General features: G+C 38.0%; 1 protein-coding gene and 1 long non-coding RNA gene across 8 annotated transcripts in view; both read left to right on the top strand.

Annotated features, from left to right (window-relative positions):
* Nucleotides 1-12,976, top strand: part of NUP58 (nucleoporin 58) — a 40,511-nt gene extending 27,535 nt beyond the window's left edge. For 4 of the 7 annotated variants that reach the window (XM_026065891.1, XM_026065888.1, XM_026065892.1 and 1 more), the window contains 3 exons: nucleotides 2,944-3,042; nucleotides 5,862-5,957; nucleotides 10,862-12,976. In XM_026065891.1, the coding sequence (XP_025921676.1) occupies nucleotides 2,944-3,042; nucleotides 5,862-5,957; nucleotides 10,862-11,031 (365 nt within the window). In that variant the 3' untranslated portion in view covers nucleotides 11,032-12,976. Of the gene's footprint in view, nucleotides 1-412; nucleotides 2,419-2,943; nucleotides 3,043-5,861; nucleotides 5,958-10,861 lie in introns of those variants that run through there. The other 3 variants (XM_026065890.1, XM_026065893.1, XM_026065894.1) reach the window with 3 other exon arrangements.
* A 1,809-nt stretch (nucleotides 12,977-14,785) lies between these two features.
* On the top strand, nucleotides 14,786-18,486 carry LOC112966123. Its single transcript, XR_003253519.1, has 2 exons — nucleotides 14,786-15,942; nucleotides 16,952-18,486. It is a non-coding gene; the product is annotated as an uncharacterized LOC112966123 (long non-coding RNA).
* Nucleotides 18,487-23,784: the final 5,298 nt, after the last annotated feature.

Genomic DNA, 23,784 nt, shown 5'->3' with positions numbered 1-23,784 from the left:
AACAGAAGCTAGAGTTATTTAATAACGCTTGAGTCTGCACTCAGCTTTTCTCCTGAACTTTGCACTTTTTGCCCTGAGCACAGCTTTATTGGTAGCAGTGGTGGCCATGCTTTTTGTGCACTAGTAGCTAGAGTTTTAACCACTGCCTCTCCTGCACCTTCCCTGAGCAGTCTTTTAACACCAAGGAAGTTAAAATGATGGTGGCTAGTCTACCTACATTATTATCATTGATGGTATTAAAGTAAAAGATTTTTAAGGGAAATTAAAGCCTAGTGAACTAAGAGCTGTAAATGCACAAGGCTGAAACTGATCTAGTGTTTTTCTGGTAAGACTTAGTTGTCTTAACCAAATAAATGCTTTTTCCAAGCTAACTTTTYTTTTTTTTTTTTTCCTTTTTTTTTTTTCTTTTAAGATATTAGTTACTCTCTCCTTAACTGGCAGAGTACAGAGTGAGTCAAAGCATTACGAAGACACTAGCATGCTTTGCTTTGTTTTGACTTGACTCAATGGGATTGAAGTGGTATTGGAAAGTCATACTGAAATCTTTACAGCACTTAAATTTTTTTTTATTGTGTAACATGATCTTAACCTTGATTAAATTTAATCAGTGTGTTGCTTTGTTGGAATCAGGTCTGAATTGTGACTCTAAAGTTGTTCTCTGTTAGGACCAGTTGTGATTTTCAAAAATTGCAGAATGTTGCTTTGGTGGGAAATCTTGCTGACCTAACTAGACTCTTGGTAGTAGGTCCTATCCATGAAACTGAAATGCTCTACAGAGCAAACATAGTAAGTTTAAAAACATTAAAATATTTGTTTTAATGAATTTGTCTCATAAAAGCCAAAAGTGCCAATTTTTGCTAGTACTTTTGGCATTGAAGAATCTTTATTACTAGTTTTTTGCTATTGAAAATTATGTATGTTTACTTGCAAGGATTATAAATAGTAATGATGCCTTCAGAAAATTATGGTACAAAATCAGCAAATATCGCCTTGTTAACCTAAGGTATGAGATCCTGTTTTATATAACCTGAGGTATTTTAGATTAAGGGTTTTTTTACTGGCTCTAAAAAACACATTGCATTTGAAGACAAGTTTGGAGGACTGTAGTGTCTGTTCTGTTCTAAGGTCTTCCACTAACAGTGCCCCCTACTAAAGCAGGGAACCTGTGTGCTCTTTTAAGCTGAGAAGGAACTAGATATGCTTTGGGTTCTTTTTTTAGTTAGTCATCTAACAAAGTGACTTGTGTAAGGTGTTTTTTGTTTCTTTTTGTTGGTTAACAATGTTGTCTTTATTTTTAAAGAGCTGCTAGGTAGATGTCAGTATTTAAACTGGATGTAAACAAGTTTAGTTTTACATTTATGTGAAAATTTGTAACCAGAACATCTAATATACTTTTTTTTTTTTAAGCTGAAAAATTAGCTTGGATTTCCTAACTATTTCTTGCTAAGCAGAGACTAAAAGCTAACAACTTTAGTTGCTCTTAAAATTTAGTTTAACACTATGAGTATACAGATGTCATTCAGCTTGGATCACATAAGAATATTGTGTTCCTTGCAAAAATGTTGCTATTCAATATACAGTGCCTTTCACTTGATTCAAAATGATTTTTCCATTTAAAGTTTCAAAAACTGAATTGATTTAAAAAGCTTAAAATATTTGCACTTTGAAACTTCAGACAAAAATGAGTTGCAAGAAACTTTGTAGGAATTTTCAAATGAAAATAATCCCAAAAGTGATAATGGATTGGGAAGAAGACTGGAATCATTTGAGCTTTATAATAATATTTGAATAAATGATTGCTTTCACAGGTGTAGTACATAAGTATCTGATAGTCACATAGAGAAGGCTGTCTTAAGGAAAGATGGGAATGTCTGTGGATTAAGAGTTTGGCACTGTATTTTATCTCTGATTAAACTTTTTAACTAGTGCACTGATAACTGCTTGAAAAAAACAGGAATATAAGATTGTACTGTGAAAACTGTCAACATATTTTAATAAATTATTTATCAGAATTAATTATTTTAAAATATGTTAGTAATGGGCTAGCAAGTTGATTCTTCATCCCTCAAGGAAAAAAAGAAACTAAGGCTGTAAATTTTATCTTGGCAGACTGAAAATGGTTTTGACAGCCCTGCATCTTAATGTGATTATGCAGGGGAAACTACTGTCAATTTTTTTAATGATGGGACAAACTTCTGAATCTGAAACTCATGAATGTATCTAGCTCATTAAGGTACACAGAACTGTGCCTTTTGTAAATGTTTATTTAAACAGGTGGTTTGACTAGTATACCTTGAATGGTGTAATGTAGCAAAGCTTAACAGAACTAAGTTATCACTTGTGTGGAAAAGATTTGAATTGTCATGTTACTGTGTAATTGACTTGCTTAAAAATGAACAATAAATTTGATAAAATAAAGTCATTGTCTTGTTTTTTTATCTACTTAGTGTTCTGTTTAAATTTGGATGCAATATTTGAGTAGCTGTGAAGGTTCCTATTTATTAAATTAACTTTTGGTAATGCAATTTTAATTACATTAGTGTTAATTCTTACCTTTTTAATTTGAAGGTTATCCTTTCTCTGATTTCATTAATACAGGTGGCAAAATACCGTTACCTATAGTTCTGTTAAGGTTTTGATTAATGATTAATACATGAAAGTTTTTAAAATGAGACCAGTTAACTTTTTATACTATATAATGCTATTGTCATGTTACTAGTTTTGGCTAGTTTCACCTTATTATGGTCAGTGTTTGCTTAGATATTACCAGGTGGATGTAGAGGCAGACAATTTAGTGAGAAATTTTGAGGAGGTAAAGTTTGGACTTGATGGGGTTTGTTGAAAGCAATGATGTTCACGTGATCAAATAGTTGATTAAATAAATAAAGGATCTTTTTACTATGAAAGAGTAAGGCAAGTTTGTTCTCATTTTTTTTATACCAGGGCCACAGCCATCTCTGGGAGTTAGTTTTGGAACGCCATTCGGCTCAGGTATTGGCACTGGCTTGCAATCAAGTGGCTTAGTTTCTTCAAGCCTTGGAGGTACACTTTAACTTTTTTAATGTTTCATTAAATTATTATACCGCACATCTGAATCTCTTGCAAAACTTAAACTTCTCTAAGAGGATGATCTGTTTCAGTGATAGACCTGCAGTTTGACAAGATGTACTTTCCAAACTTCTTCATGCCTTGCAGAGAGAGTTACTAAGTTTGATAGCGTTATACTGAAGACCTGGAATGAACAGGATGAAGTAACTGCATAGGGATGTTCCTAAAGCTAGGGGAAGTGCGTCAAGTACATCTTTTTGTAACTAGAACCTGAATTCATTTGTTATGTATTTGAAAGTTAGGCACCTGAGACACTGGAACAGGCAGTGGCTAACCTATAGAAGTTTTTCACCTGTATGTACAACTGTTAACTATGGGAACCCATTTCTGCTTGGATTAAGATAAGACAAAGTGCTAGAAAACGGCTATAGTTCTGGGATCCTGCTTGCAGAAACATATTCGCTCTAGCTGTCTATCTGTCCCTCAGTGTTGAGGTAGGGGAAAAAAGTAATCCTTTTCTCAAGCTGTAAAGCAGTGCAACATCTGAAAGTAAGGGGAAAATATTTTCTTATCATCAAAATGTGGATTTATAGCGCAAGGAGCGGGAGGGTGTATACCAAAAGTGCATGCAACCATGAAAGAGTAGGTAGTGATCTTAAAAATAAATAAAACTCATGTAGGTCTTTTCATTTGAATGCAATGTTAAGTGCCAGTAAGAAGACGCTTGTGTTCTCTGAAGCTTTTGTGAGATCTGCAAAGAAAATTACATCTGTCGAGCATAACCATAATGCATTGTGCTTCAATTTTTTTGTCACACCCTGTCCTCTCTGCAGCCCCACTCCCCATCCTTCCATTTTGCTGCTTTATGAGCAATATTTGGGAATCACTGTCATAAAGTATTTAATTAAACATCGCTAGCTATTAGAATGACTTATCTCCTGCAGTATATAGTACTTAAAGATTATATCAGTTTTACCTTCACACAATCATCTTGAAATTATTCTTAAATCTAGTAATGTATTTTCTCAGATTGTAAACCTTTTCAAATAAAGGAAAGCCTGTCTTCATCTAAAACAAGAAAAAAATATTTATTTCTAAATTATCAGATCACTCCCACAGTGTTTTAGATTCCTTAAAAACATAAAGGAAAGTTGCTTTTCAACCACAGAGCTTATAGACTAGAGGCTGTCTGTATATTTGCATATCTTTCCTATATAAATTCAAGAACACTTTATTTTAAACAGATGGATATTGGCATCTAGCTGTGTCTTAGAGGCCTAACTTTTGTTCTTTCTTTACTAGTTCTCTGCTTAGGAAGGTACTTTGCTTACATTTCTTCTATATTCATTTGTAAAATCATGGTCTCTTGACAAATCAAAAAGACGGAAGGAAGGAAGGAAGCAGTAGTAGAATACAGGAATACACACAAAATATCCTGCCATGGTGCTTTTGGAAACAGAGGAGCAGAGTGTATACTTCAGGCATGCAAAAAATATGTATTTTTAATGGAGGGGAAAAAAACAATGGCAATTTTTAATATATATTCTCAAAACTGCACTTTAACCAGGAAACTTGCTCTGTTTTCGTAATACGTTTTGTGTGAATTGTCAGTAATGTAAATAGGCTTTTGCACTTAAGTATTTAAGATGTGTAGCATATAGATCCTGTGCTTTGTGAAATACTTGCTGACACAGATGCTTGCCTGACCATTAGTAATTCATTTCAAGCTAGATAGGACAAAAAAGAAGTGTGGCACTTAAACTGTCTTGCATTCAACTAATACTTGCTATTATACGCACTTAGAACTCTTATTTGGTTTAAAAAATACAGAAGACAATGGAATGCTCATTCAGACAGCATGTCCAAACCATTACTGGTTTTAAAATGTAAAACACTTCTTTAAAAGAATGGTAAAGGCTCCAGTTAAAAGTATTTTTTCCTGACAGTTAAACTTTAAAATGGGGGCATAATTTCCTCAAGTGTAAAGATTGTTCTCACTTTGATAACTACCTGTTGAAATAGCCCAAACTAAAGAATATATTTCTTACCTTTCCTTTTGTCTGGCTTCTATCTTAAGCTGCAAATATCAACTCATTTCCGTATTTTGAAGTCATTTCATGTTAATAAAATTTGAGTTCTTTATTTTGAAATATATGTATTTTGAAATTATAATTATCTCAATTACAAAATGAACAGAATTAGTTTTATTACAGTAATACAATTATGGTGGCCCATTTTTGATCATCTTTTTCCATTAAATATCATGAAATTCTATTTCCAAACCTATTTTCTGGTCTCTTAAATAGGATGAAACTGATCCCAAATAAAATAAAGTTGAATTTAAATTCAAGAAAACCTCTACTCTGCTTTAAGTGTAGAAAATTTTTCTCTTGGTTGTAGATGAAGATTGTGGCTTTCTGTAATAAGTAATAAACTTTTGTCTGAATTTTTAGTGTTGGCCTATGTAGTATATCATTTAATCTGCCAGTTTAATAACAGTCGAATAGCAGTGTTGTAACCTCAGACATTTCATTTCACCTACGATCATTTATAGTACTTTCTTTTACTCCCTTTTGGTTTTTGATGGGAATAGTTTAAGACTCTCCAATGCTTTCCTGTTTGCATTTCGCTGTTTTCTTATGGAAAGTAGTGCTCCACTGAGAATAAGATATTCCTGAGGCATTAACCTTAGGAATATTTTTGCTTATCAAATAATGCTTAGAATTACTTGCTTTTAGAATACGTATCCAAAACTTTTGTCTTTAATTGCAGCATCTTGTTGTTGTTGTGTGTCCTTGCTGTTATTTTTCTAGGATTTGGAAGTAGCTCTGCCTTTGGAAGTAGTGCCACAGGTGCATCATCATTTGGATTTGGAACTGCAAGTAAACCATCAGGTAGTCTAAGTGCAGGTTGGTTGTTTTTTCCTGAATTCAAGTTTATCTTAAAGCAAAAGTGCTATAATCAAACTACTAAATGCAGTCTAAGAAGGTTGCTGAAACAGATGTGCTTAAAGTTGCATGTGTATATAACCATTAAAGAGTATTTGCTTGCTAAATATGAATTTTAAGAGAAGTTTTAAGTGCTCACTGGATGCTTTAAAAAAAAAAACTAATGTTTTTCACTTGATGGTATCTATAATTAGAAGTGGGAGTAGGGGATTTGGATCAGAAGCAGTTTGAGGCACACAAATGCAGTCATTTAAATGCATAAGAAATACTGTTACAGTGCTATTGAAATTTAAAAATTTGTGACATATACCAGTGACTTGATGTTCTGTATTCTAAAAAATAATTTTACCTTTACTTTTGAAGTTTTGAAGCTTTCCTTAGAGCTGTTTATTTGCTTATCCTTTATATTCTGAATAGCAAGTTATAAGTATTTTATTTTTGTATATACTCATAATTCACATGTATGTGTTAAGTATTTTGAAAACATTTCTATAGCAGTGGAACTACTGATTTCGGTACTCATTTGACTTTTTTGTGTTTTACTTAGTTGTTGGTGAGAAGGTGAAAATATAGATGTAGTTGCTCCTCAGCTCACCTTTGAAATCTCAGTCACTTCTGTAGATTGCATCTCTATTTACTTTTTCAATGGGAGTTGTTTTGGTCTGGGGGTGTGGGTTTAGCATATGGTTTCCTGCAGTCTTTGTTCAATGGCAGATTGGAGAATCTTGTCTTCTGGGATGGGTTTTTGGAAGCATGTTTCTTTTTTAAAAGCAAACCTTTTGTTGTTTGGTTGATTGGGGTTTTTTGTTTCATTTAACAGTTATTATTATGACTGTAGTAAGTGGCTGGTATTTGTTATGTAAATTCCTAGTACATTATATTGAACCAGTGTCTTGTTAGTTGCCTTTTTCTTTCTTGGTTATTGTTGGGTTATTCTGTCAAATTAGGCCTAGAAAGTTTCTTAAATGTTGTATAATAAAGTGGAAATAGCTCACTTAGGTTGGCTATATGACATTCATGAATGCATAACATCCGTGTAAATTCTTGGTAGAACATCTCTGACTTTGCTGTATGCAAATTCTAAGCATCAGCCTTCTTTTGCTTAGTTTTTGATATCAGAAGCAAGTAAAAACTTGCACCGCTTACATTTTTATCTTGTAGCTTCTTTTTCCTGAGCCTATATTAAGTATCTAATATTTCATATAATTAACAGCATTGTAATTCAGCACCTTGAAATTCTGTAAACAGTATAACTTAGTATTTTTTAGCATGTTTAAAAATATTATAATTGCAAAATTAGCTGTATGAATCAGTTGCCCACTACTAATGAGGTATCAAACCAAAGTAAATAGCAAGTCTGTGTTAGCTATGTTGGTGGTGTCCAGAGATAATCTAGGTGTCATTTCACCGTATTACTCAAACCGGGCTTTGGTCGCAGTGCCCAGTCCCTCTTTAGCAGTGAGGGAATTGCACCCAATAAAATGAAGAGTGTTTTTTGGTTATCTCGAGTCTCAACTACAGAAGGAGGTAACCAGGAATATAAAATACTAAATGTAATTCCTGTCATTTTGTGTTTACAAAATATGAGTGTTCACAAAAATCTTGACCCAGATTGCTTGATTTGGGATTATGGAATAGAAATGTCCAGATAAGTTTGGTAGTCCAGAAATACATTTACTTTTACCTCTCTGTCCAAAATTCCTATGTTGTATAGTAATAATAGCTTGGGTTTAGTGCAGGAGCAGTCCTGCTATCCTCTGTGTTAAGTAGATGAAAGGTAGAGCAACTACAGTCTTCACTTAATTCCTTTACTACACACAATTGCAAGATTGAACAAGTGTCTCGAACTTCTACCTGAAACATGGGAAGAGCTTCCTTTCATTGTGGAAAGCTGACTCGTAGTCTTAAGTCCCAGTTAATTCCTACTCTTGTTCATGTGATGGCAGCGCAAAAGGCTTGATTTGAGTAGGATGTTGTAAGGAGCATTAAGACACCCAAAGTGATGGAAAAGGGAGAAAAAGAACACCATAAAATTTATGGAGATAATGTTAAGGTGTTTTATATATAATATAGTGTGTTTGTTTTTTTAAATGAGAACTGAGGTGCTAAACATGCTTTGAAGATCTGAGTCAGAAATTCATGTTGGAGACTTGCTTTTATTAAAGAACAAAAGTCTCAGTACAAGGGAATAAGAGAAAATTGAGTGGAATTGTGGCTGGACATGCTCATACTGCTGAAAAATAGACCTTAATAGAATCAGTGTGTAACTATGAACAGGTTTTAGATACAGAGGCTTTAGTAAGTGAAAGCTGTGCTAGAAATCCATTTGATTTAGAGCACCAATGAGATGCAGGGTTTGGGAGGGAGCAGATTGCCTCTAAGACATCTGCTCCTAGTATTAAAACAAAAAATACTTTTACAGGAGGTGCCTATCTTCTGTTTGGCTTCCATATCTAAAGGGCTGACAAGCAGAGATGCAGATGTCCAGTGAACAGAATGTACCCTAAGGTCCTTTAGGGAGAGATGCTAAATCTATGCCCTTAAGGGGCACATTTTAATCTAATTTCTGAGAATAATTGTTTGCACATAAGTTAATTTCGAGAAAAAAATTGTTGATCTCATTGTAGCTACAGTTCTTCAAGACCTTGTCTGTGTGACTTTGGCCTCTAGAAGTGAGCTATTTCATGGCTCTCTTTCCTGACAACAGGAATAAGACAGAGTGTATACTTTGTTCAAAGTTTTTATTCCTAAAAATTTTCATTTGAATTATCTGCTTTAGGGTTTGGGTTTCTTTAAGAAAAGAACCATGACCTTTTTATACTGCCTTAACGGGACAGGGCCACTTGGGCAAACTTGTCTTTTTGCCTTTCTACACTTCTGTGGCTACCACAAGTGCCACTTCCAACATACCAGCTATTACTTTCCAGGTTATAATTAAATTAACAAATAAATTATCTTTTATCACACAGTTCATGCATCTCATTCTAATCACTCAAAGCACAAACTGCCTTCCCTGCGTGCTTCAAAATAATTTAAACCCTTCATCTAGGAGCACCTACATGGAGGTAATTAACTTACACTTTACCTTCACATATTGAGCTCCTGACACTTCAGATCACATGTAGCTTTATTATGAATGGCATCTGTGATATTTTCTATAGGAGACAATACTTATCTGTTAACTTCAAGTATGTATTTAAGATAACTTACCAAATAGAACTTTGGTTATTAAGAATTTTTTTTTATTCAGGAGACTTCCAGAAGGACAGCAGGTTTATTCTCCTAAAATCTTTCTTGGGATTCTGAGTTAACAAGGAAATGGAGGAATAGTTGCATATGCTTCACCCTCTGTTTCCTAGGATGAGAGACAAATTAGGCCCAAGTGAACGATGCCACTAGTCGCTTAAATTCTGCATCAGCACACTTACTACAAGGGCAGTGTTGAAGAAGTGCAGTTATTGTAATGTAGATAATAGGGGATTTTACTGACATCAGAATAAACTGTCCACGTTCAGATGTGTAACCCAGGTCCAGATGTTGCAGAAGAAAGTTTCACCTTATGTTTTGAAATAATAGTTCTTGAGCTAAAGCTTCACTTACAAGTGAGAGAAAAGAAAACATCAGATTTGTATGAGCAACTCTGGAAATCCAATGAGACATCCACTTCGGTTTTTATTTCTGTTTTGAAGATACTGTAGAGCACTGACTTGAGGATACCGATATGACTAACGCCCTGTTTTAACTGTTTGGCTATTCTACTTGAGAGCTGATGAAACTATATGTTAAATAATGCTTGTTAAGAATATACCCTTTTTTGGCTTTTGAAACAGTTCTCTTTTTTCTTAACATTTTCATTATTTGTAGGTTTTCATGTGCAACTAGTATGAAATTGTTTAAAATTTTAAACTTGTGCATGTCATATTTGTTTTGTATGTTTTTTTCTTGAACAAAATGAAAGCTGTTATGAACTTCTTATTAACTCGTAATTGAGAAATTTCTAGCATTCTCTAATAGTTTCAACTATTATTCCAGGTGGTTATGCATAACTGATATAAATTCACAAAACAAAGTAAACTGAGTTGATGTTAAAGTTGCTGAAAACTGCAGACAGATTTTGTTCACCTGATTGTGCTTTATAATTGAACCAAAGGAAACTTCACTTTTTTACATTTGTAGAAAAGGCAGGAGAGGATTTACAACAGCAAAATTCACTCGCCTATTTATTCATTTTTTTTTCCAAAGCTTTGTTTTCAATGTTGTCTCTTGATTCAAGTCGTAAAGGGTGTTTTTTAAATACCAAGAATTTGGCAAGGATTTTTGAGCATTTTCTCTGTCTCATTTAAGATGTGGTCTATGCCACATACGTTATGAAGATAGGAAACGGTAGTCTAGTCAGGGCACAAACGTGGGAGCTCTGTTTCAGCCTTGCCATTAACCTGCTGCGAGGTGAAGTGAGCGGGCCGTGGGCTGTTTGTACTTCTGCTTTCCCTCCCACCCTCCTTATGCACTGTGTATTTAGACTGAGAACTTGAGGGAGGAGTTAGGTTTCTTGCATAGTAGGGCTTCAGTTTCAGTGGGACCTTTGGGTGCTGCTGTCATAGCAGTGTAATGGTGTAATAGACAACTGTGCTTTAGGATGTAGTTGTTTAAAATCATTGGGGTAGACTGTGTTAATGGTGTATATCCAAGTTACCTTAGCAAGTCCAAGTGCATTAGCAATGYGGCACACTGTGGTGGATCCGTTTGAGTATAGAATAGTACAAGTATTGGGAGTAACGTAGCCCATGTTCACAACTCCGAGGAAAAACAAATTTGCAATCATGATATAACTTCTGTTTAAAAATATTTTTTCCCTCCCTCATAAGGCTTTGGCAGCTCGACTACATCTGGGTTTAACTTCAGCAATCCTGGCATCACAGCATCGGCTGGCCTGACGTTCGGGGTTTCTAATCCTGCATCTGCAGGCTTTGGGACAGGAGGGCAACTTCTTCAGCTGAAGAAACCCCCAGCTGGAAACAAGAGAGGGAAAAGATAGGCACCCTTTTAGGGAGAGAGAAGTGAATCAACTTTGTTCATCTGTAAAGTCTATTTTTCTAGATTTGATGCATTATTTAAATTGCATCCCATGAGATTTATAAAAAAAAAAAAAAATTTTGCTACTTTTCCCTAGTCTTAAATATTAAATGTAATCATATTGAACAGCTATTTTCCTGTGAATAGATACCCATTTATGTATTTTTATTTTTGGCCCTAGTTTTAGAAATGTTCTATACTGCATTATTAAAGAATCTTGTAAAACCATCTATTTAACCTAATGCTAGTAGCAGAGTATTTTTTGTTAATAAGCTTTATACCATATGAATATATGCATATTTGTTTTTTTGTACAGATAAAATATATTCTAGTACAAATACTAGAGTTCATATCTTCTGTTCTTGGATATGGCCTTTAAATCTACTTCAGGGTGTTTTTGTGTATATGGATGTAAATATATACAGTACAGTGCACACATCTGTGTGTGTATGTATGTGTATATATATATAAAATGTATAAAATAAAAACGTGCAAACCTTGCCCCATAGACAGGTCTCCTTTTCTTTGTGTGTTCACTTTCTCCATGTTGTCTTGTGGTCCCACATCTTGATGTTCCTAAGAGTTTCAAATAGTGGGTCCCAGGCTGTGTTATCGCTGCACCTTGTGTTTTGTTGTTTAAGACCAGTTGAAATACAATTTTCACGCTCTCATTAACTTTGGTAAATAGTGCTTAGTAGTCCCCCCTCCCTTTTTTCCCCTCCCCTCATCATTTTTTTTCTTTTACTCATTTAGCAGCCAGACACAGACATTTCCCAGGCAATATTCCTAAACTGCTTGATTTTGTCTTTCTTTATCCTGTGCTTAACAGCAGGGCGTTGCTGCCTTTCAGGTGAAAGCTCAGGATTTGACAAGATCTGTTTGCAAGCAGAGGGCTGTCAAGCTTGATGCCTCTTTCTCTGCAATTGGAGGGGATAGGCTATACTATTCTAATGAAAACCTTAGTTAACTGTTACAAGAGTTAATTCACTAGCTTCTAGTCAGTGCTACTAGCATTGACTTAAAAGCAGTTGCATATCAGCCCCCAATATGAGGTATAGTACAGTAAGTTGCTGCTAAAGAATAGAGGAAAACAATGTAATTTGAAGGTTAAGCTATTGTGACAGTAGAGCATGAACACTGCATATTACATCTTAGCTTGTTGTGGTGCATTTTCAATTCAATGTGCATTAGAGATAGCTGGAAAACATCTTGGGGAGATGCTGCCTTATTTGAGATAAATAATAGATCAGTTGAATCTTTGCAAATAAAGATACCAGTTGGAGTGTGAACATGGAATTCTGGAGCTGAGTGTTGGTTTTCTGTAGAGGATGTTTCCTATGTAACATGCATCAAATGAATATTCACAATCATTTTCACAAAAGCACCTTTTTTTCTAAAAACAGTTATAGTGCATAAAACTTTTCTAGTACCAAGTCAGTTGCTTTCTATTGTTAGTGTTGTTACTACCATTTTATATGTTCTAATAGTGATGCCTGCATTCAGCAATGATTGCCCTTTGACAGATAGGCAGTTTTGTCACTTAATCTGGTAAAAAGTAAGGGAAACTGAGCACAGAATTCTTCACTTTTGTACACTTGTATATCTTTGCATCTCTGTGAACATTCTCTTAGGAAGGGATATAATGTGTGTGGGGGGGTTATAACTGAGAAAATTAAAAGTTCAGTTTATTTTGATTTCAGCCTTTTTTTTTTCCTTTGGGCTGCAGTCAAAACCCTACTGTTTGTATTTCTTTGTTAATGCTTTTTTAATAGTTAATACGTTAAACCACTGGACTTTCTTGTAATGTATTAATTTGTGAAACTAATTCTAAATGTGTACTGTTTTTCCACATGTGCAACTTATCATTGTGCAAACAATAAAACATTAATGCTGTGATCCTTGTAATACATATTTGCCTATTGGAAAGATCATTTCCCACTGCTGTAATTCTCCTGTTATAGCTACCCCAAAATGGAGCCACTACAAAAGCATTCTGGCTGAAGTGTAAAATTGTCAGTACTAAAATCGTGTAAAATTCTGCTTGCTGAAATTAGGGCTTTGATCTCTGGATTACATGGGGCAGGAGAGGGTGGGGGAGGAGGATATTGTGGTTTTATCTATCATTTCTTATCATTACACTGCACAAACATGGATTGTGCTGTAATGTAACAGCAGTAAATACAGTTTTTGTCCTTCTGAGTGTTGTGCATCAGAAGGTTAATATCAAAATTTTGTTTCTTTTTGTATTGAGACAACAGTTATCTCCTTAATTTAGCCTGAGTGCAAAGTGATTATATAATAGAACAGTCATGTGCTTAGAGTGCACAAACTGAAGTGTTTAAAAATGGGTTTTGAAATAACTTACACTCTTGGAATATTACCTTATTAAATGCATTATTTCAAATTTTTTTCAAGTTAAAGCATTTAATATAATTAGACTGCAAAATACAAATACCCTTAAGGAGCAACTTAGTTTTCCACAAGGTGTTAACATTATCAAAAAAGAAGCTGACTTGTATTTAAACACCATGAAATTGAAATCAGCTCTGGATTATTTGCCCCCCTTTTTTTGTTTGGTTTTTTTTTAGTGAATAAGTGTACCAGAGGAAGACTGCAGTCATAATTTGTAATGAAATGCCTAGATAGGTAGGGTGTGGTTCTCTTATTAGTTAAGACCTTGCTCTATGGCTATGGTGTAAACTCTGTTTTATGTGACCTCTGTCTGTTGCCACAAGTAACCTGTTTTTTCCACTGTGTCTGACTACAATATATGTAACGAGGTATGACAGAGTTAGGCCCTAGACTGCTTGCTTCATGACCCTCTTACTTCTTGGTCCAGTATCTTAAAACTTTCTTACTTCACTCTCTTGTTTGCCTGTGTTGCTGACAAGTTGACTAGCTATGTAGTCTACCACACTCATTTGGAGATTGGGAGGGAGGAGGCTGAAGTAAGGGGGAGTTGGACAGAGTTTTTATGCATCTTCCTCACCACAGGGCTTTGAAATCCAAACCCAGCCATACCCCTGCCGTCTTCATATCATGGCTGTATTTTGAACCTTAATTGCTATTTTTATGAAAATAAAGTTCCAGAATACAATGTGGTGGCTCTTTTTCCTCTTTGTCAACAGTGGTAATTCTTTGTGTTTTTTCTTCTCATGTGTTGATGGTAGAAATAATCCAGTGTCAATCGTGTCAGCTCTTACCTGTTTACAGGTTCTAGCATCTGTGTGGACTGTCTCAGTAGAAGGTATGAAACAAACCACTTCTATGTTTTTAGCAAGGAATTGGGAGCAACTATTTGTGTAGAAAAATCTGTCGATACTGCAGCTATGTGCTATACAAGTTTGTTTTCCTAAAACTTTTATTCAAGTTTATAAAAACAACTGGCTAAGGACAAAAGCTGCCAGCTTCTAGACTAATTGCTGTCTAACTGTTTCCCTTTCTCCTTCTCATGAAGTACATTTTGCACCCATGGCTAACTTCTCCAGACATTAGTGGATGGTTACACATATCACAGTAACAGTTTTGTACAACTTTTCATAAAAGTCAGCAGTTGGGCTTGGGGAGGGGAGAGAGACCAGGCTGATGCCTGCAACTTCTGGGAGGCTGCACTTAACTCACTCTGACAGTGTGCAGAGCATCAGCCCAGCTGTAACATGCCATCTCCTGCCCAGTGAGTCAGGTATGTTGCTTGACAGGAGGATGGAGGTGGAGAGCAGGGAGAGGTTAGAGGATGTGAACACCAGGCTTCCTGCTGGATGTGGAACAACTGGTGATTCAGTYTGGGATCATTTTTTTCTGAACTCTAATATTTGCATGGTGAAATTTTACAGTACAGTGGAGTGTTGTATTTGTGTAGTCCCAAATCAACTGAATTTATATTACAAATTTTGTATTGGTAGAATGTTGTGTTCAGTAGGTACAAACATGATTATAGCAGTTTAATTTTCTAGGTGGATGACAATTTTTTTTTTTAACTTATAGGGAAAAAGACATTACAAACTAACTCCATAACCAGAAGAATCAAAAAAACTAACTAAGTGACTTCCATCAGATTTCCAATAGCTTTGTAGTAGAATGTTGYTCTCACCAGGTGGCAGGAGACAACCAGTTTTATATTGTCAGAAACATCACTGCAAAACCCTTGGAGGCAATGTTGTCATGCAGGATGTCACCTTTTGTGTCCAGGCCATTCACATTTGCTTACACCTTTTTCTAAGGTAGTAAGGTTTTAATAGATTATACCAATATTGGTATAATCTTTCTGAGCCATTTCATTCTGTTGCTGTGAGCTTATTACTTAAAATGCTTTTTTACTTATCCTTAGGAATTTAATCTTCACAGCCCATCACTGCAGCTGTGAACAGCAACAGTGAGATAAGTGAATGTGCTAGGTGTTACTCTAGCTTTAATATTTTTCCAAAGAATGGTTTGCTTTTGCCTTTTTTTTTCCCCCTTTTAGGAGTAAGGCTATTATGACTTATTATGAACAGATTATGATTAAGTTTAGAAGCTTCTCCAAATTTCTAAGAAAGCTTTTGGGTTGATTTTAGTTCTGTGTGGGCATAGATCTATCTCTACTAGGGTAACAGGTCAATTCTATTGAGTGCTTGCATGGAAAACTTGGAATAATGTACTCCTGTTCTAAATAGGTCAATGACTGAACAGTCAAAAGATGTTTTTCTTGTTTGTTTGACAATGGTCTTAGACTGATGGATTTCCCTCTTTTTCTTTTCCATCCAGGTGTCACTGTATGGCATATACTTGGACAGTGCAAGGACAGCAGCTTTCTAGAAAGTAGTGCAATTGCTTCCAAAATCCATTTCTGATTAGAGGCTGGCATATATCTCCTGGGCAAGAAATTCCTTGTTAGGTAAATGTATTTAATGGGGCATGTTGTGAAATCAGGATTTTCTTTTCTTTTTTTTTTTTTTTTTAATCCCTGTCACAAAAGCAAGCTGGGGTGATTAGGTTTTGATGAAGTATGGTGTCTTAATAGTAAAAAAGGAAAGAAACATAAACTTGACAAATATTTAAAATCAAGTATCTATTTATTATATGAAACAATTCTGAAAAATGTTGCATACTCTTGAGAAGAACTGGGTAAGTTTTCATAGAAGGAAAAAAAGTAACAGCACAGCTTGAATAGACTTCCAGTTGGGTGAAACCTTGGAAAAAATACTGCACAAATTATGTACAGTTTGGTAGAAAAGCTAGCCAAACTCTATAGTTAGGCACCTAAGTAGAAGCTGAAAAACTGCTGAAAACCTATAATTGTCATTAACACTGACAGGATTTCTTGCCTATTTGGACCACCTTTATTTCTTTGTCAGCATGCGTATAAAGGAATCCAACTTTTGGGCATAAACACTCTTGCTGCTGTTTTATCCAGAATAAGATGAGGTACACATGATAAAGGAGTCTTTACCAAAACGGTTCATTTTTCAAAAAAGCATGGAATGTCTGCTATTATGATGGGCCCAAATGCTATAAGGATGCAGTAGCAGTGAGTCAGGGCGGCACTGCTGCAGTCACCGGCAGGTGGGGTCAGGTACCTACCTCTCTGCTGGAGATGGGCAGTGGAGTGATGGTGAAAATACCTATATCTTACCAGAGTGTCTCCGTTATTCTTGTGTGTGACTGTGCGTGGCACAGCTTCCCCACAGGCTGCTTTCTTTACACTTAACACCAATGCAGCAGGCAGCTGTGGTGGTTCGAACCTGGCATTCAGGCTGGATAAAATGAACAGGTCGAAGTGATAGCAAAAGGAATGTGCCAGCTCTAATGCCGTGTAAATGAGTCTTGGCAGTATATACTAGCCAGATCAGTTTCTAATGGGTAAAGTCTTTGTTTTTTATCTCTTATTGCGGCTGCTGGCGAAGGAAACTGGTGGCTGTCCGAAGGAGCTCACTGAAACTATTCTTACCGTGCCTATTGCTTACCCCCTGGATAGCAGTATAAGGTTTAAACCACAAGAACAGCTTTCAACGAAGAGGCAGGTGCTCGCATACCTCCAGCAGCCAAACCAGAAGCAAGCCTCATGCCCCGGAAGGGTAAGACCTGTTCTGGCCTTAGCTAAGCTGCTGCCGTGCAGACCTCCTGCTTGCTTCAGTGGGAGCAGAGTGAAACTGATGCTGAACTGTGCTGAAAGTCTGCTCCGAAAGTGAAGAGGGAAGGTGTGTTACACTGTGTTGGCTTCGGGCACGGTAATGCTCTGTCAGTGCCAATAGCAACTCCCTGTTTGTGTCTGAGATGCGCAGAAGTGGCTGGAGAGGCTGTGACAGCTAGTACAAATTGCCCTGTGCAGAGCAAAAATTGCTCTACCTAAGGTGTAGGATCTAATGCAATTGCCTTTCTATTAACTTAAATTTATTTATACTTCTATTTGTAAGACTGTTTAGCTAGAAATGCTTTCCTGAGCAATTTGTCGCTTTCTATTTGAGAAGTGTCACCTTCTTTGTCGCCTCTTCCCACACTATTTCCAGTGCTGCAGCAGCCAATATAACTGTTACTTGTTGCTATGCCACAGTGATGTGCCTACAGTGTGTGTTAGGCATTGCTTCAGCACTGCTGAGGAGCACTAAGGCAAAAGAAATCCTTAGATAGATCATGGGCTCAGACAGATGCATGGTGATAGAATTCCAGCAGGGACAGAAATAGCATTAAACAGGCACCATTGCAGAATGATGGATTTATCTTTAAAAGTCAGCACCAAGAAAGAAGGGGGGGGAGGGGAAGCTAGGTTTTGCCATTTTTAAGGTAAGCCATATTTCATCTGGGTTATTGGTGTCAAGTAAAATAGCAATGATAGAAGCAGATAACAGTCCTTATTTGCTTTGTAAACAATATAAGAAAATCGTTTCATCTAGTAAGTGTTCTTATACATATTGTTAATTTTCCACACCAAGTTGCTACTTCTTGCTGATCTGCACTACTTACCCCCGTACAAAACCCCAAACTGCAAATTAAGCTGTAGTAAGTCCTCTTGAACCATACCAAGAGGAAAACCACTTTGTTCTGTACTGGAGCTGATGAGTTGTCTTGCACAGGCAGCAAACTGGGCTGTTGCTATATAGTGATACTGGTTTTACATTTTGTGCCTTGCTGGTGTAAAATTGCTTTGCACTGTGGCATTATGAGGTGAGCAACAGTACAATTCTGGTGTGAAACTGTTCTTACAGTTCTCCACCTGTATTTGATAAAATGTTCGTGCTTTATGCTCATCTCAGCGTAAACTAGAGTGTAAAAATTAAAAGTTGCTGTACTTACTTATTTTAAAAAAAGTTTCTCATAATGATACCTTGTCAAATTGTCCAGTCTCGCTGGGAGGACAGGCTGTGGAAAGATTGATTTAGCCTGTAACAAGCAATTCTTCCTCTCTCTTCATCTGAAATATTAAAAAATATATATATCCTGAGCTCAGATTCTTTCCTCCTTTTGCTAGTGGCTGGAATGATTGGATATAGCAGAAATTATCATTCAATTAGGAAACTGCACATCTTTCACTGTGAGGACATGCACATCAGCCTTGCGTACGGGCTCTCACACTCTAACAGCAGTCTGCGGTGTCTGCAGTTAGTGGGAGCTCCAAAAATCAATGTGTGAAGACTCCAGAGAGAACACTGTGGCAGAGTTTTATTGATCGCAGCTGAATAGTTAAACACTAACAAACTCTCTAAAGCTCCTGGGCTGTGTCAAAGCTGGGGGATGTTTTCTGAGCAAGTCCACTCTAATTGGCTGCGGCATTCCCCTCAGATTTGGAGGGAGATGTCCCCAAGCACTCRGAGATACTGCTGCCGGGTCACCTCGCTCCCGTCGGTCCTTAACTTGGTTATCGGAGCCGGTGGTGCCTTCTGGAGCCAGACACGTGATACTGGAGGTGTCTCTATGAGCTGTGATAAGGCAGTGCCGGCTCTGGCGTCCCCGTTGCATGTGCTGAGACAGCGAGCGCCGGTAGGAGAAACCGCGTCTTAGCAGATCAATGTGCCTGGTCCCCGAGCGGCCACTGCGGACTCACAGCCCTGCCTGGGAGGAGCACGTTACCTTCGCATCATTTCCTCCTAGGTTATTTTTACAATCCTTTGACTTCTCTGTGAGACCCTTTGGATCATCTTGTTCTAATTATTTTCCAGGAAATAAGAGCCCATAAAAGAAAGCCTTTCTGTTATGAATACATGGGTATTTGAAAATGTAGATATTAAATATGTTCCCTAAGCAGGAATAAAAAAAAAAAACAGACCAGCTTACTCCAGTAATGCCACAATGCGAGTAGCAGTTTGGGCTTTCTAAATATACTGGTGGTGTTTAAATAGTACTTCCATAGGTACAGCTATGTTAACATAAAACATAGTTTATAACCAGTGCTGTAGCAGAACAGAAGGAAACCCTACTAATTTAAGCTCTCGCATTCTGGTAACCATCCTCTTTCTGGGAGCAGCGTTAGTATAACCCATTAGTAAGAACTGCATTCTTAATTGCGGCAGTTCTCAGTATGAAACCTGTAGCTGTGGTGTTTTAGCAATCCTCCCCTTCCCACTATCTGCACACGGGGGCAGCAAGGCATTGTTTTATCAGCAGGGAAATACAGCTTTACATGAGACACAACTTTGCTAGAAGAAATGTATGTTACACAGTGATTTCTGACTCCAAGCTGATTTGCTTAGAAGTTTAAAAAAATAAATAAATAAACTTTTTCTGTAAGTAAACCCCTACATACTCACCTTGGCTTTTGGATTTAAATTCATGCTATGGCTTTGCATTACCAGCAAGAGGATTCTCTGCTGATGAAATACAACCTGCAGTAAAATCCAGCTCTTGTGATAAACATGCCCTGACTTTTAAATGCTGAGTGAGCTAAACAATCATAATGTGATGATTAATTATAGCTTTCCCCTGGGGAAGGAAATGAGAAGGTTTCAGGTTCCAAGTTTTAACTTAAAATCCTGATTTGTTGTAACATTGTGTACACAATTGAAGAAGCAAAGGATTCCTGAATCCAGATTTTCAAGGTTTCTGATGAGGTTGCAAAATTGTTTAAAAGTAGTGAGGTAGTGGTAGATAACATTAGGTAAACATAAGGAGAAAGGCACATAAATGTGCCTGTCAGGTGTCCAGTGCTGGGCAATAGAAAGCGGGTAATCTCACTTGTATCCAAGGGATAAAATCTGCTTACTGTTGGCAAGGCTGCTGAGAATGAAACAGAATATCCCAAAAGAGAAGAAAACGGACATAAACTGTCTAAGCTTATCTGCAATGGGTCAAAAGGAAAATGGGTTAGGAGCTGCTGCCAGTTGTGTCTCCCTTTTGCCACCAGGGGAATGTGGCGATTTGCAGGGGCTGGAAATAGGAGAAGGAAAGCAAACCATCCCCATCAGCAAGAGCCCCACGCGCAGGCACGGCAGCTCCTGGCAGCCGTGGGGCTTTCCTCAAAGGGGGGCCTGGCAAAGGGACAGAGGTGCGGAAGAGGGTGACGGTTCTGTGCTCCATCTTGGGACCTCTGTGAGAGGGGAACCGAAGGAGATTTGTTGTTTCCTACTTAGTGTTGTTACAGCTTCCTCTAATTTTTCCCTTCTCTTCCTGCCCATAAGTGGCTGGCGCAGCCAGCCCAGACTAATGTTTGCGGTACCTCACTGTGACCAGTTCAGCAAATTAAACCACTGTGGTGTACCGTCGGTTTTCCACTGTTGAACAGGAGCTGCTAAGGACAAAAAAAACTCATGTGCTTTTGTATCATCTCTTTATGTTTTTTTTTTCTTTCTTTTTTTGTAGAAACATTTGTATTTGCAAGGAGGCTTCCAAGAGCTTAAGCAAGTTAGGAAAGCAAAGCATTTTGTGCTCTGAAGTCACATAAGTACTTCTGAGAAATTCCCACGTGTAGGACTGTCTTTTTTAGTAATAGCAGCAGTAATAAAATAGCTAAAATCCCTTGAAGTTGTTATAACAAGCAGAGTATCTGTCAATGCAATCACTGCATGAATTTGCAGAGTAAGAAGACACCATACTTAGTCACCTAGGCACACGGTGACAACTCTCCTGGAGCAGACTTGCACGTAACAGCAGTCGAGCAGCGCGCTGGCCCGCGGTAACTGTGTCTCGGCTCCTTGCCTGCGCGCGCAGGTGGGCAGGCAGGATGCTCACACGCGTGCAGTGCTGCAGCTGAAAGCTGGTCCTGGCGTCCTMTAAAAGCTGTAAGGTTGCCTGTAAYGCGCTCGGCCCCTAAACTGCTGCACAGGCTCCCAGCTGCTGCTGTCTGCAGCTGAGAATGGTAAAACCAAGATGGAAAATGCGTTTTCTCTTTATCATTTTCCAACGGCTAACAGAAGCAATTTTAATATTTCTTATTTTTCCTGGTTCAAGGGAAAAGATTTTTCAGGAAACAGAACTGTTTAAGGACAGCATATGAGTTCTTTAAATGAATGAGAAATAAAATTTTGTATTTGCTTTTTTGCGAATCTGCTTTCGTCTTGAGAAGGCCAAAGAAAATTTTTGCTGAACCAAAGGCCACAGAATACTGTAACTGGTAGTAGAAGTCTGGAGATTTTTAGAAAAAGTAGATAAAGTTGAAATAGGTAACTATTAAGACTTTTAGATTATGTGATCATTATTCAATATCTCTAGCCTTTTAAAATCCTTGCCCATTCTAGCACATATATGACATTTCAATTGCATCTAAAAGCTGAAAGATGCTGAGCTTGATGGGAACCAATGGGCTCAGGGCCTTGCGGGATTTGGGGTCTTAATAATGGATTTAGTTTGTGTGGAAATAGATAGAGTTAATGTTATGAAATTGCTAGACATGCAAGTAAATTAAAAAGTTGAAGAGCAAGAATGACTGTTAAATCACTTGCATTTTCACACTTTTACTTTTTTTAATGGAAGTGCATTAAACTTTTAAGAGTACAGATATCTGATCAACTTGAAAAGACACCTAGATAAAAATTCTTTGCTAATTAGTCTGCACTACTAAATTGTAAAGCACTCTACAAAGTGCTGTAGAGTTAACAAATGTTTTAAGTTTTACACAACCATAATGAGGAAAATGAGCACTATTGTCCCTGGTTTTAGAGAGACAAGCCAAGGCAAATTCTGAGCTTGAATATATGAAGTACCTTTTATAGGTAATCGCTACAAGGGACCCCGTGTTGGAAGGTGTTCGTTATTTTGTTGTGAGCAAGGCTATTTACTGAGAATGTATATGGGCTAAGAGCTAGGTAAAAAATGGAGTATCTTCTAATATTCTGTTATTGCTATTTAGAAAGATCACCTTATTGAGTATCAGTGGAACCAACTACTCAAAAAGTATTGCACTTGTCAGGTACACAAGAATCAAGAAGCTGCTTTTCTTATTATGAACACATAAGTTCAACCCGGATTTAAAGAAAATGATCTTGCAGAGAGATTTGCCATGAATTAAGGCACGGGGCAGGCGCCTTCCTCTCTCTCTGGGCCCTTGGACACTGCTGCAGGCTGCTCACACGAAGCCCTGGCTTTCAGGCCCTTCTGTGGCCGGAGCCGCTTCCCTCGCTGCGCCTCGGGCACGAAGCCGGCACGGGAACGCGCGGCCGGGGCTGACCGCAGCCAAAGCAGCGCACCTCATGCCGGGCTGGAAACGYGGAAGTGGCGAGCCTGGGAGAGCCGCTGACCCCGTTTAGGGACGGGACATCTCAAACTTCGGCGTTCCGTCTGCGTCCGTTTCTTCCCGCGCGCCCGGCTCGGTTGTCCGGAGGGACGCAGAGCCTGTCCCGCTGCAATCCCGTTCTTCATCTCAGTCATGAAAGCTTGTGCGAAGGTCGGCTGCTAGGGGATCCCAACCCTCTGCGAGGTAAGGCGTGAGCCGCCTCGGCGCCCTGCCGGCACGGCACTGCCACGTGGGCTGCACCACCGGGCGGGAAAAGGGACGCGGCTGGGAAACAATGCACTGGGATCAGCAAGGAAGCCAAGGGAGCGAAATGTAATTACCTGCGCTGTAATTTGACCAGAATATACGGGTCCAGGGTAAGACCTCTGTGAAAGCCTGCAGCTGTCTAAGGATGGCTGAAAGGAGGGAGAACAAAAGAGAGGGAGAGATGAAAATGGAAAGTATAAAACTAGCATGTTATTAGTTAAAGATGGTAAGTGGGGAAAAAAAGAAAAGCTTGAAAGAGAGAAGTGTAATTTTGCAATCATCTTCATTGCAGTGAAACAACTTAGTAGCAGAAAGAGTTCAAAAACAATGACAGTCTTTAAGCTGCTTTTTTTCTGTCTCTTTCTTAAAAGAAGCATTTTTACTTGCTCTAGTATCTCATAGACAGAAGTCTCCCCTGGTATGAAAAAAGAAACAACTCCAGGGAGAACCGTTCCTTGATACTCTGGCAACTCTGAGGTGCTTGAAAGAGCAGCTCTACAACTTCCTCAGAGCTGCCTCTGACTTCTGAGAAGTTCGAAAGGGAAAGCAGAGGAGCGAGTGCATTCACTGCCGCAGCAGGAGCAGGGGCGTGGGCGGGGAGGCAGAGCAGAAGCACGGCCTAGCTATAGAGCTTTAAGATTACATATGCTACATGTACTGCTTTACTTGGGGTGGGGGGGCAGGTGTTATAGCAGCTTAATGGCTGCTTTGCTTTAACATTCAGTCAAGGTCTAACACCTAGGAAACCTGAGCCTCGGGGCGGTTAACTTAGGGGTGGCACGGCGTGAACACCCCAGCGCAGGACAGCGTTGGAAAAGGTGGATTTTGCTT

This window comes from Apteryx rowi, unplaced genomic scaffold (assembly GCF_003343035.1).
Source record: "Apteryx rowi isolate R43461 unplaced genomic scaffold, aptRow1 scaffold_233, whole genome shotgun sequence".
Lineage (NCBI taxonomy): Eukaryota > Metazoa > Chordata > Aves > Apterygiformes > Apterygidae > Apteryx > Apteryx rowi.
Note: the sequence above shows the minus strand (reverse complement) of the source record. Positions and strands in the feature narration are given on the sequence as shown.